Raw genomic sequence first — 13,813 nt, 5'->3', positions numbered from 1 at the left:
TGGAAATTGGGAGCTGAAACATGAGATTTTTTTTTTTTTGCTTAGGTTCATTGCAGCACAGCAGTCTCCAATTAGGATACCCAGACCCTGCCATGCACCACCTGGGATTGTCCTATGGCAAAGGTCTTTGCTGTTCTGCAGCTTTTGTGTTGCCCAGGAGGATTTAAACAGGTTCAGCTGTGCTTAATATGTTATTTGAGTAAGTTATTTAAAGACATCCTAGTAGTGCCTGGCTCCCTTGGTCCTTGGCATGTGCTGAACAGGGCTGTGGGCAGTGCAGAGCCGTGGCAGGTCTTCTCATTGCACCAGCGAGGAGAAGCTTTCAGCTTTGGATCACGGATCCATGAGGGCTCAGATACATCATGGGGCATTGCCTTAGTACATCAGTTTGCTGTCTGCTGCTCAGTGGCACGCCTGCCCAGGTACGTGGGAATCCCCTGTCCCTCTCACCACGTGAAATGCAGGTTTAGGTGGTGTCGCAGAGGCCAGAGGAGAGTGGAAGGTTGTGGGCAGCTGTGCTATCTGCTTAGAGAAAAAGGAGCAGGATTTGAGGAATTATTCCTTATTTGACTTGCTCTAATTTGCATTTTGTAAGTCTTCCACAACCGAAGACTTGCCATGCGTTGAACAGAGGCAGCCACTTGCCTGTTCACAGGGCTGTATGTAAACCAAATCTCACGTAATTGTGTGTTTGTTATTTTGGAATTCCAGAACCAGAATCTCATTGCTGATGCAAACAGTGATCGAGCATCCCTGGCAGAAACTGCACAGGCTTCCCTTCCCTGGGGCTGCTGGGTTTTTTTTTTTCCTGCAAGGGCTGTCATAGTTTTCCCAGTAACTCTCCACTGCAGACGGAAGCCTTACTGGCAAGGAAGTGCTGCAGAGTATTTACACGCTCCTTCCCTTACCAAACCATCTCCCGCTCCCTTTGATCAGCCCTGTTTGAAGTCAGCAGTGTGTGGGATTTGGCCGGGAGGCTGATGGGCTGCGAGGCTCCCCTGGTGATGCCCCAGCTGTGGGGAGCACCGAGCTGAAAGTAGGTGAAGTCCTCGGAGAGCTGGTGCTGTACTGCCAGTGTGGGGATGGGCTGGGAGAAGGATGTCAGAGCAGGCAAAGCTTTGCTGACCATTTTCATAGACCTTTGAGATCATCAAGTCTAACTGTGCCCATCCACTAATAAAGCACATCCCTGAGCACCTCATATGCCCATCTCTTAAAGACCTCCAGAGATGAGGATTCGGCCACTGCCTTGGGCAGCCTTTTCTAGTGCCTCAGAACCCTTTCAGTGAAGAAATTTTTGCTAATATCTAATCTGAACATGCCCTGGTGCAACCTTGCGCCATTTTCTCTTGTCCTACGACTTTTTACTTGGGAGTAAAAAATAATTTTGTAGTGATGGGCTGGTTTCTGGCCTTGCAGCAGCAAGAATCTCCGGCCACAGGATAAACTCATCTCAGGGCAGCCAGGCACAAGGGCTCTGCCTTATCAGGAACACGGGCTACAGCCAGGGCTGCAGAAAGGAAGATAAAAGGCGATATAAAAGCATTTCTGGACTCTGCAGCACGTTGCAAGCACCAGTAGGCTGCTTTCAAGTCAATTGTTTAAGAAGCATATGTTTAAATGAATTAATAATTAGTTGCAGCTGCCATCTTGTTAACATAATGAAGCAGTGGCCTAACAGCTCGTGGTATCTGAGAGACAAAGCGAGTATCAGTGCCGGCCTTTCTCTGGCGTTGGACAAGTCACAACAGGCTTGGTTGTGGGAAGTATCTTGTGCTTTGCTGGAGTACAGTCTGTTCTCTTCAGCTGTGTTTGGAGTTCAGGACATTAATCTCTCTGCATGACAGAAGCCTTTTTAGCTTCTACATTTGTTATAGATGACATATACTATTCACCCACCTACCTCTGGAGAGAGATGGCTGTGCTGTCACTGCCAGCGATGTGCTCAGAGCTGCATGAAAGGGAAGAGAGAGCCCCGAGGTGCTTAAAGCCACCTGTGTGGAGACCCAACGTATAAAGGTTGTCCTTTGGCATCCAGCTGTGATCTAGGCATTCCTGCTGAGCAATGGCATAAGGCTTCAGGGTGGATAATGAAGCAGAGTCACACAGAAGAGGCTAGAAGGATGATGCTGTTGGGATTTTAGGTCAGACTTTTAGCAGGGCGGAGGGAGGAAATGAAAGGAGGAGGCACCAGCTGTGAAATTTTAGTGGGCACACGTATTTGCAAGCACTGTGTCAGAGGGTGGAAGCAGCCTGGAGCTGAACCGAGGTTGGGCAAAGGGCTTGTGGCAGCTGGGCTTGTTGGGAAGGGTGTGCCAGGGGCTGCAGAGTTCATATGGGCTCCTTCTCTGGGTCCCACTGCAACCCTGAAAGCATCTCTTAGACTTCCTGTGCCTGTTTCTTACTGTGCAGCACCTCTCCTGTGGGAAGCTTGTGCTGCCAAGTTTAAGAGACATGAGCTGCTCAGTACTGGTGCCCAGAGCAAGTCTTCAGCTTGATGTGGTTATTGTTCAGGTGGTGCTTGTGAAAAGACCTGCAGCCTCGTTACTCACCCGTTGGTTTCTTGGCTCCTGAGCAGTGAGGGAGCCCTCCTGTAAGCCCTTATTGTGTCTGAATGTAATTCTGTCACATCATGATGAGTATTTTGTTTCTCCTTCTTCCCCATTGGGTTGGAGCTGTGGTTAGGATCAAGTAGCACTGACAGTCAGCCAGGCGTTACCAGTGAAATGTTTTAGCTGGAACATAAAAATTGATTTGATCTCTTGGCTCATTGTGCTTAATGAACAAGCCTGGAGCTGGGCCACAGCCGAAGCCTCAGTGATTCTGGAGGCAGAAGGCTGCCTCCTCTCCTCGGCTCAACCAGAGGTGCCTGTGGGTCTCTGGTTGCTTTTCTGGGAGGAGAGGAGTTTGGTTGTCCTGGCAGTAAACAGGTCTGATTGATTAAAGCATCTCAACATGGTGGAGCCAGTACCGTAAACTGTAATTGGCTTCAAGTGTGCTTGGAAACACTGGGAAAGGTTCTGCATGACCATGAAGGCTCTGCTTTCGCAGGAGAAGTCTTCTGTCAATCCCTTTGCCAGGTGTTTTGCCCTCTGGTTTATCCTTGTGTGTGAGGCAGAGGAAATGGAGTGAGGCCCTGCCCTGAGCATGAGGTACTGTAGCAAATGCTCAGAGGAGGGTGGTTAATTAGTCGCATTTCAGCACATTTCATTTTTAAGGGCTTTGATCGTGGCATGGAATTGTGGAACTGTCGCCAAGTTTGGGCTTCAAATGAATAAATAAATGATAAACGATCATTTGGCAGCAGTGAACCTACTGCACTCTTTTCGCATGTTTATGTGGTTTCCCTTCTCCCATCTGTTCCCTTCCTCCAGCTCTTCCTTGTGGGATGGCTCTCCAACCTCCCTTGCCTGGCTGATGGCAGTCCCCAGCCTTCCTGAATGGGATGTCCTTGCTCCAGCTGGAGAAAAGAGGGCTGCCGCCACACAAATCAAGAAATGACGAGCAGCCTCTAAATATAAAAACGTGGTCTTTGCTCTGCTGATCCCAGGAGAGCAGGCTGGAGCAGTGTCGGGCACTTCCCCGAAGGGTTCCTTCCCCTGTTCCCAGCACTGGAGAGGCCACAACTCGAATCTTGGGTTCAGTTTTGGGCCCCTTATTACAAGAAAGATATTGAGGGTCTGGAGCGCATCTGGAGAAGGGGAACGGAGCCGTGGAAGGGTCTGGAGACCAGGGGTTCTGGGAGCACCTGAGGGACTTGGGGTTGTTTAGCCTGGAGAAAAGAAGGCTGACAGGAGACCTTATCACTGGCTACAACTGCCTGAAAGGAGGTTGTGGTGAGGTGGGTGTTGGTCTCTTCTCCGAAGTAACAAGTGGCAGAACAAGGGGAAATGGCCTTGAGTTGCTCCACAGGAAGCTTAGATTGGATATCAAGAAACGTTTCTTCTCTGCAAGGGTTCTCGGCCACTGGCAGAGGCTGCCCAGGGCAGTGGTTGAGTCCCTACACGTGGAGGTATTTAAAAGATGGGTAGGTGAGGTGCTCAGGGATCTCGTTTAGTAGTGGACAAGTCCGGTTGGACTCCATGATCTCAAAAGTCTTTGCCAACCAAATGATTCTATGCGTTGGGGAAGAAGCACAGAGGATGAGTGTCCTTGCTTCATCCGAACCCATCTGTAGAGACACGGTGCAGGAGAGCAGGGAAAGAAAATAGCTAAAAGCAGAAGGAGAGAGGAATGGGAAGTCAAAACAGTGCATGAAGAAATGACACTGCTGGAGTGGGATGAGAAGTATTGTAAGAGATATTACAAAGCCATAAGGAGAGACTGGAACACACAAAGTTTTCCCTGTCTTTCTGCTCGTTTTCCCAGCCTGTTTTCTCTTCACATTCACTTGTCTGTCACACGCTGGTTTTGCCTTTAGCAGAGGAGGTCTGTGGCAAGGTTAGTTAGTTGCTGTTCCTCTCGGGTGAGTCACTGATCAACTGACATAGATATTTCTGAAGATGTTTGCTATTTGGAGAAATGTTTGTCATGTGTTTCATCCAGAGTATGTTCCTTAAGGAAGAATTTAGGTAGATATGCACTGTATTAAAAATGTCTCAGAAGGTATTTACTTGCTATAAATATTATTACCTGCAAGAAATGCTGTGACATCTGTCATCTGCATCACACGTTGACTTTACTTGTTGATTGGGTGAGTTCTACTCATGCAGCTACATTTTGAGGTGGCAGCGTGAACTTGTGTGGCTGAAATAAAGCCCATTTAAGCGCCTTTTTTTTTTCTGTAAATCTTTCTGCAAAAATTATTCTTGCAAACAAGGTTTGGAATAGCGACCAAAAAGCACCACAGATAATGAGTTAAAGACACCTTTATCTGTTAGAATGAATGCATTTTTTTTGCAAGTTGGTGTTTGAGAACACTTCTGTAGTTTCTGCCAGCCTCTGCTGCTGGGGGGGTAGGTGAGCTCTGTGTTTGTGTTATTCTTTACTATCTGCAGGAGGAGGAGAATGTCTTTGGGTGTTTTCTTTTTGCTTTCCTTCTACTCCCCGTTCCACCTGCCATCAGGTTCTCAAATTGCAGCATTTTTCACTTACAAGAGAAGAATTTGCATTTTTCTCGGCACTTGGCTTCAGTAAATGGCCATGTGGCATTTTACTTTTCAGCAGTTCCTTGAAGAGCTCCCTTGTGGTTGATGAATGCAGAAACTTTGTCATAAACTGAACAACCCTCTCCTCCCCTTAATCTAGACTGGTGCTTACTCAGGGAACCTCAGACAGGTTTTGATGATGGAAGCCCAAAGCGCTGAGTAAGCAGATGTGGAATTGCAAACGCTCTGAAGATGCCTCGTTTTCTTGCAGGCTTCTTGCCGCCTTCTGCTCTGATTGTATGCGCATGTTCTGGGCAGGGTGCCATGCTCGGCCTTAATTGCAACCCAGATTAACGGAAGGCTGTGGTTCCCTCCTGTTGTCGAGTGTCTCCTTTCAGAATGTGACATTGATGCTCAGCACGGGGGAGTCAGACTTGGGGTGGGAAGGGAGGAGGCTGGTGTAGAAAGCCTATGCAGGGGTAGGTCACTTAAAAGCATGTTTTGGCCCTGCAGCAGGGTCAGCCTGGAGCAGTGGAAGTAGATGAATCTTCTCACTGGAAAGCATAACAAATTGTGGTGTGGATGGTGGGCAACCAGCTTGGTTTTGCTGACATAACAAAAGACCTTTGAGATCATTGAGTCAAGCTGTACCTGTGCATCACTAAACCATACATGGTGAATGTAACGGAACTGACCGGTACACCAGTGGTGGACAGCCCTGTGGAAATCCAAAGGGAATGTCCTTTGACCACTGCCCTGCACTTCCTAATGAGATTTTCTTTCTGAGGCTGATTCGTATTTGTTTTTCTCTCTCCTTTTCTTTTTATTTCCAGACAAACGATGCTGCAGGAAATACCTGGAACTGGCTTTACTTCATCCCTCTCATCATCATTGGCTCCTTCTTCATGCTCAACTTGGTGCTGGGCGTCTTATCAGGGTAAGACACTCTAGTGACTTGTTTGTTCTCACTTGGATATGGAAAGGGAAGGCACGTTGCGTTTAACACTGCGAGAGGATGTAGGACAAAAAGAGAAGATGGGGTGAGACTTCATATTGTATGTTGTGCCTCTTCACACATTTCCTACCCTGTCCTTTCCTTGCGGTGGAATATTTCTGTAAGACTATAGAGCTATAGGAGGGGGAATAGGCTGGTAAAAAAACCTTAACTGAGATGATTCTGAATACAGACCCAAGAGCTCAGTGAGCTCCTTCTAATTATACTGACTCGGATCTGAGCAGCCAGCACTAACTCCTGCATCATGCTGAAAACCTGTCAGGAACCCACTGATGCCGATATGAATGCTTGAGTGATGGAGTTGGACATCAAAATGTTCATAATGCACTTGGTCTATCTGTGCAGCATGGAGAAATGGGAAGCTCAAACAAAAAGCAATTAAAAGATCTCAGGGTTGCCTTTTGTTGCTTGGATTTAGTTATTTATTACTATTTTTTAAAATCTGTAACAGTTTAAGCCACTGTCTGGATTTTGGGGACACGCTGATCTCTTGATGTTCAAACCCCAGGGGTCAGCCAAGGATTTGGTGTTTGTTGGTTATGAATTTTGGGGCTGGGCCATTGTGGAGGTGAAGTTGCTAAGTTTGAAGACTAGCTGGAATATCCCCAGCAGCCATGGAAATCTGAGCTGGAATTAACAACCTGACTCTCCTAATGGTTTGCAGTGTCTTAGACTTTGGCACCTCATTTTGCACAGTTTCTCCTTAGCCCACCTAGGTGATCTAAATAATGTAGATCTATTTCTGGGTCTTGGCAACACGGGAAGAGAGAAAAGAGTTAAGTAAAAGCCCTTCAGTGCTGCACCTTTGCTCTTTAAATTACTAGAAAAAGAAAAATGTTTTCTAAAAGACAGACTCGTGTTCGATTTTGTTATTTTATTGAGGATCCTTGTCCTTAAAGCCCGCAGGAGCAGGGAGGCAGCAATGCAGTTTTGTTTGAGGACTAGGATAGACGTGCTGCTACAAGGCAGGGTCACGGAGGAGGCCGTGTCGTGCACTTTGCTTTTCCTTCAGTCCAGGAATAATGGCCATGATCAATAACCGATCAAAGCCATTCGTCAGACATCCTGTTGTATCAGAGGCTTTGTAAAAGAAAGCTTCGTGACCATACTTGTCTGACGCATGATTTAAAGCGAGCGCCAGAGCCAGAGCTGATTATGGTTCGTTAGGTAGTTCATCTCCCTCGATCCACAGTGGGGTCAGCCCGCGTTGGCTGTAATGATACTTGTCATTTAAAAGAAAACTCGGAAGCCTGCGGGCTCCTGTTCCTTTGTGCTGGATTCAAACATGTTTGCTGACCGAAAGGTGGAGACCGCTGTCTGGCTCTCCTGAAAGCCTCTTGTTGCTTGGGGCAAAATAGGAATATTGTATAAATGTGTATCTTCTATAAAAGATGCAGCCCTGTGTATCAGGTTTCCCTTTGTTAGTGGTGAGGATGATAACATCGTCTTCACAGAGGGAAGCTTTTAAATTCTGTTTTGCATAGTGGTTTGATGTCCTTGGTTGGAATAATTCCTGTGGAGAGATTGAAGAAAACAAACATTGTAGCAGAGGTGTTGACCACACTGCTCAGCAGGCTGCTGGTGGGCTCTGGCTATTAAGCAATGAAGGAAACTGGGTATATCTGAATGGACTGGGGATGGGAAGGCACCAGAAAAGATGGTAAGACCATAAGAAGGCAGAGACTACTGCCTATATGTTTTCTGATTAAAAGCTCCAGACGGCACTATGGAAAAAAGAGAATCGTGTAATGACCTGAGTCGGAAAGGACCCACAAGGAACATTGAGTCCAACTCCTGTCCTTGCACAGGACACCCCCGACATTCACACTGTGTGTCTGAGGGAGTTGGCCAAATGATTCTGGAATACTGTTAGGGTTGGTGCTGTGACTGCTTCCCTGGGCAGCTGTTCCAGTGCTCCACCACCCCCTGGATGAACCTTTTCCTAATGTCCAACCTGACCCTCTCCCAGCTCATCTTCATGCCATTCCTTTGGGTCCTTTGATTGGTTGCCAGAGAGAAGAGTTTAATGCCTGCTTCTCCCCCTCCTCCCCTTGTGAGGAAGCTGTAGACCACGATGAGGTCTCTCCTCGGTTTCCTCTTCTCCTGGCTGAACACACGAAGTGACTTCAGCTGTTCCTCATAGTTTCCCCTCTAAACCCTTCACCAACTTTGTGCCTTCCTCTGGACGCTCTCATAGCTTTAAATCCTGTATATATTGCCCAAAATCGCACCCAGCACTCAAGGTGGGGCCACGCTAGTGTGCAGTAGAGAAGGAAATTCTCCTCTGTTGACCAGCTGGGGTGGTTATTTCCCTGGCTGAATGTGCAGGGAGAAGGGGCCACTGACAAATGCATGTTGACTTCCATAGGCTACAGTTTCACTAAAGGACATTGTGCCATCCATGCCCCAGCGACAGGGTCAGCTAGTGGCTCCTGCAGCAGAGACTCTTAGCAATATCCCATGTTCCTGTTTCAATAAAACAAAGTTGATGCAGGGTTAAGGGCTCTACAAATAGCCCATGAACAGAATTAACTCGGAAACCACTCACCTGCTGCTTATTTTGATGATCTGCGCACTTCATAGGCTTTAGTGTTATCCTGGCTGTATCCTGGGAGCGATGCAGTGTTCTGCTCTCCTCTGCACATCACAGAGAGAAAACAGAGGGGTTGAAAGAGGGAATGTAACTCCCCAAGGAAACAATTGTAAAGCTGTTGTTAGGTCACCAGTTTCCTGGGCTTGTGTGCAATCTTTCTTTCTGTCCTGTTTCACAAAAGCCCTCTTGGTCAGGTTATATTTTATTTTCCAGTACCTTGCCATGTACATCATTGGCATTTAGGGGGTTAAGCTTCAGCATGCCGCTTGTCTGTACCTTGAAAAGCCACAGAAAAAGCTTGTACCTGAGTATTTTTTACTGCTGTTGGTGCTGAGCTATTTCCTCTCATGTATTTGTGTTCCTCAGTGGGCAATAAGGAAGCTGCAAATTTCTCAAACAGGTATGCAGAAGCTATCACAGATTATGGCAATATAAATAATCTGAAATGACAACAAGTTATTGAGCTTCCTACTGACACTAGATTATACAGAGTTTTGCTATAACTCTTAATGGAATTTTCTGCCTTTCCATAGTTATTTTTGAACCGGTGTCAACACTGAGGTACTGAATACGAGTGGACTTTATCTGTTTGAGCAGTGCATATAGATTGACTCGATTAGGATCCCGAGTCTCAGCTGCTAGCAAAATGCAGAAGTGTTTGCATCGCAAATGCTACAGAAGGGATGGTACCTGTTTTAAAATAAAGAGCAAACAACCTTTCCCTTCTGCTGATTCTTCTCAAATTATGATAAAAGGAAAGACACGGGAGTTATAGGGAGATGTGGGAATCTGTTGGTAAAACCTTAGTTTAAAAAGAACTCACAATCTTGGGCCACAGCTGATATGACAAAAACCTCTGAGTACCTGGTAAAGATGTGATTGGAAGCATGTTGACTGCGTAATTCAGATTAAATGAGACTGCTGTACAGCGTGTCCTCCTCATGTGTGCTGATCAAAGCACTGCCAGTGCTCTTGTAATCAGTTAATAGCTAAATACCCTCCCTAAATGGCACACTCTGCCTTCTGTTCCTATCCCCTCCCTGATGCAAGCACTGGGTCCAGACTGCCAACAGAGCTCGGCTCTGCTTGTGCCTTTGAATATCCAGGTTTCCACACTGATCCTAGGAGATGGGCTGTGGTGGTGTTGCAGACTTCTTATTTCTGATGGTGCAATAGGGATGTTTGGCTGTTTTATGTCCTTACAAAAGACGTTTGTTGCAGTGGATGCTGTGCTGCACCTGCTCACCACAGTGCTAGCGGTGGGGCTTTGTCTGGGGAAACTGGGAGCAGCTCCTCGTTGCCAGGCTGCCCATCACAACCAAAACCAGACTGTGCTGTTCTCCAGCTGTGAATATGGTAGGATTTAGAGGTTTTCTGGAGTCCTGCAGTGGTCACAGATATACGAGTGATCTGCAATTGAAACAGCTCCTGAAACCCAGGAATTGCCTTTGCTTGTTTACGGAGGATGAGGGGCTCTTCAGCAGGAGCATAGCATCCTTTGGACTGATGGTAACGTGAGGTTGCATCCTTTGTTGGAGCTTTTCCTTTGCACCCTACATTATGTCTCCCCACTGCTTTCTGTTTTCCCTCTGTGGTGCTTGATCCCTCAGGGAGCTGATAGAACTCAACAGCCCTGGAGGCAGCAACAGAGCAGAAAAGCACAGATTATTTTCTTCTGGAGGAGCTTTTATTGAGTGCTACAGCTGATTCTAGAGAAGATCGGGACTGTTTGGGGCCAGGAAAGCGGAAGTAGGGGAAGAGGTTTCTCTCCCCTTGGATAGCATTAACACATTTGTTAGGCTCCTTTGCTTCTTCACATGAACTCTAGAGGTCTGCTTACTTGATCAGCATGGGCAGGCACTGGGTGTCTTCTACTCATCCAGCTGCTGGGAAGCATGTGACTGCTCGAGCCTTATACCTCTCCAGTCACAGACGCAAAGAAGGGAAAATAGAAACACACACAGAGAAAAGGAGAAAATTAAACACCTGGTTAATGCTCTGCTTAACCATCCATCTACCCAAAGGAGGAACCAGGTTTTATTCATGCTGGAGAGCTGCCCTTGACTTTATTTCTCTGTTTTAACTGCGAGAAACCATTCCAGCCATGCTAACCTTGTTCCAGAAAGCTGGGGCAGCTTGGTTCCAGAAACCTGGGGTGGCATTTTGAAGTTTCCAGTGCAGAGTGGAACAGCAGCAGCAGTGAAAACCTGTAGGAATTTGTATCCATAACATACCTGGAGCCTACAGGAAAGCTGGGGAGAGGGGTTCTTTATCAGGCACTGGGAGGGGTAGGACAAGGGGGAACAGTTTTCTGCTGAAAGAGGGGAGATGGAGATGAGACTTTAGGCAGAAATGTCTTCCTCTGAGGCCCTGGTCCAGGTTGCCCAGAGCAGTGGTGGCTGCCCCATCCCTGGAGGTGTTCAAGGCCAGGTTGGATGGGGCTTGGAGCAACTGGAACCAGTGGAAGGCATCTCTGCCCATGGCAGGCCAGCGTATAGGTCCCTTCCATCCCAACCCATTCCATGATTCTACGGTTTCTCTTGAAACATTCTCTTTGTGTTGACTGGGGTGGGTGGTTATTCTTTCTTATTAGATTATTTGTAAAAACTTAGTAGCTCAGGTAGCTGTAAATGCATCCATCACAGGGAATACAATTTTTCCACAGAAAAACAGATTGGCTGCCTCTGGCAGCACCGTGGGAATATTCTGGTTCCAAATCATGCCAGGGGAGGCTGACCCCAGATGTCTTTCAGTTTTCTCTAATCATAGAGTTGTTTGCTGTTTGGGATGTCGTGGGATTCGGCTTCAATTCTGACTGGAAAACGCCCTATGATGACCCCAATAATTTTTTTGTTGAACTCTGCACGTGGTTCTGCAGTTCACCATGAAAAGGGGAAAAAATACCTGCTATTGAATTTGAAATCCCGACCAGCATTCATTCTTTTTCTTCCTCTGCACTGTTTTCTTGCTTCGAGGCTGCAGCCCTCTGCCCTCCAGCCCTGGCGGCTGTTGCCACCAAGAGATGGGAACCCACCTCCACATCCACCTTAGCTTCCTGATGTTCCACTCTTTAGCAGTGATTTCCAACGCTGTTTTTCTCATCTTGCTGCTCTTCCTCTCCCAGCCCTCAGCCCCCTCTCAGCCCAGCTAGCAGCTTTCTTCCGTGGGCTGGTGGGAATTATGGAGTTTTCTACTGCTTGGGCGTTGAGTTGGGTGTTAATTTTGGCTGGTAATGAGCTGGATGATTCTGTACAATACATTTGTGACTGTTTTGATGCTTTGGATTACACAATGCAAAGAGGATAAACGTTATCATGGGATGCTGTGAGGAAGATGATTTAACTTATTTAAAGGCTCAGTGCTTTTTGGCACTGTTTGACGCAGCGGTGGGGAGTGGTGAGGGTGGCGAGACAGCAGGGCTGCTGGCCAGAGAGGGCAGCGCACTGTGAATGATGCATTTGAATACTGAGAATCTGTGTTTCTTGAGTGTGAAAAATGCTGCCTGTCATGTCCTTAAATATTTATGGTGAAGCCTGAGGTATTTCCAGACCAGCCAGTAGACAGTAATGATCTTTCCTGAGGTTTACTCATCTGGCTGCAATAACGGAGCGTGGGGAGGCACCGCAGTGGCCAGTTTGCATCTTCCCTGCTTAAGTACGACCGTAACACGGTGCAGAGCTGTTCTGTCCCGAGATGTGCAACACCTGCCTCTTGTTGTATGGGACCACCTGGTATAAGAGCCACAGGGAGAGATTTTCAGTGACTGCAGCATCTTTGTGACAGCAGGAGCCTGGCAAGGAACGCAGCTACAGACCATGCTGGCACCTTGCAGGCGAACAAGGGGGGAGGGTAAACAGTGCTTTAATTCTTCGCTTCTGTACCCTGTTCTGAGCAGTCTGCAGCGTGGGGTGATGCTCTCGGGGCGCAGACCCTTTAAAAAACACTCTCTCTGTTGTGTGCTTCAGTCTTCCTAGGGAATATCTTTTTCTGCCTGTTGTACCTCGGGTCACTGAGGCTTTTGCACTGTTAGAGCAGCTCCCTGGGAGGAAGCACAGCTCCATCCAGGCCTAGCTGAACCAGCTGCCTCGGTGCCTTGCTCTGCTGAGTTTCATGACATGTTTTCCCATCCTGAGGATTTTTGCCAGATTGAGATCATAAAATGTTCAGCCTGCAAGACGTGCAGAGGCTGGAGAAAGAATCAGGCTGATTAATTTGTCATAATGGCAAAGCGCTCTTCTGTCCTCCTTCTCCCTCATTACAGAGACAAGCATTCACTTTCCCTGCAAGTTTGCTCCAAGTTCGCTGTTACCTGCTGAGATCTGACTTTGGTTGGTGTTAATTATTTGCAGCAGAAGAGCTGTATCATGAAAAGATATGAGATTCTGCTTGCTTTCTTATTGCTTTTAGTCTCTCCCCAGCCTGTGCTTAAAAACGAGGGAAAAGACTGGGTAAAAGAAATGTTCTTTTCTGTCATTCCTTGCTTATCGCCCTTTTTATCAAAGCCATTGTTGCAAACAAGGGAAACAGAGAATCTAAGTTTCTTGCAGAAAAGGCTCAGGGAACAACGACTTTCCACGTGAGCTTTGTCTCACCAATTGTCTCACCAAGCTGCATGTCCTATCAAATGCTGGTCCTTAGCTCCTTTTGTGGTTTTGGTTAGTATAGGAGAGATGGACCGCCTTTATTTGCCCTTCTGTTGAGCCCCGATGGAAAATAAATCCTGTGATATAGGAATGATACATAGAAGACCTAAATTTGAATTTCCTGGGGTCTCTGTGGTGGAGATTTGATGAACAGACCAGGAGGTTTGTCCAGAAATTGCAGCAGGCTGATACTATGAGATAAATGGTACTTTTTAATTCCATTTTCTCTCTTTGTTGTTGCCTCCTTTGAGCCAGGTTTGCCCAGCTGTAGCACTCACAGCTTTTCAAATTGGATTGGGTGGAATCAAAGGGGAATTGGCACAAGCTGAACATAAAGACAAAAGGAAGGAAGGTGCATTGAAGGTTTCAACTCGGTGCTGTTCCTCTTCTCTTTCTAGAAATACAAGAAGTATCCCACATCTGGCTTGTATTTAAAGCATCTTCCTGCTAGGTTCCGTGATAAAAGTGACTGTGA

General features: G+C 47.0%; 1 protein-coding gene across 19 annotated transcripts in view; it reads left to right on the top strand.

The window, feature by feature from the left end:
* The window catches only part of CACNA1B (calcium voltage-gated channel subunit alpha1 B), a 309,668-nt gene that overhangs the window by 133,757 nt on the left and 162,098 nt on the right, over positions 1 to 13,813 (top strand). For all 19 annotated transcript variants that reach the window (XM_054083988.1, XM_054083991.1, XM_054083987.1 and 16 more), the window contains one exon: positions 5,921 to 6,024. In XM_054083988.1, coding sequence (XP_053939963.1) covers positions 5,921 to 6,024 — 104 coding nt within the window. The remainder of the gene's footprint in view (positions 1 to 5,920; positions 6,025 to 13,813) is intronic.

Source organism: Cuculus canorus, chromosome 19 (genome assembly GCF_017976375.1).
Source record: "Cuculus canorus isolate bCucCan1 chromosome 19, bCucCan1.pri, whole genome shotgun sequence".
NCBI lineage: Eukaryota > Metazoa > Chordata > Aves > Cuculiformes > Cuculidae > Cuculus > Cuculus canorus.
This window is presented reverse-complemented; position numbering and strand designations above follow the sequence as displayed.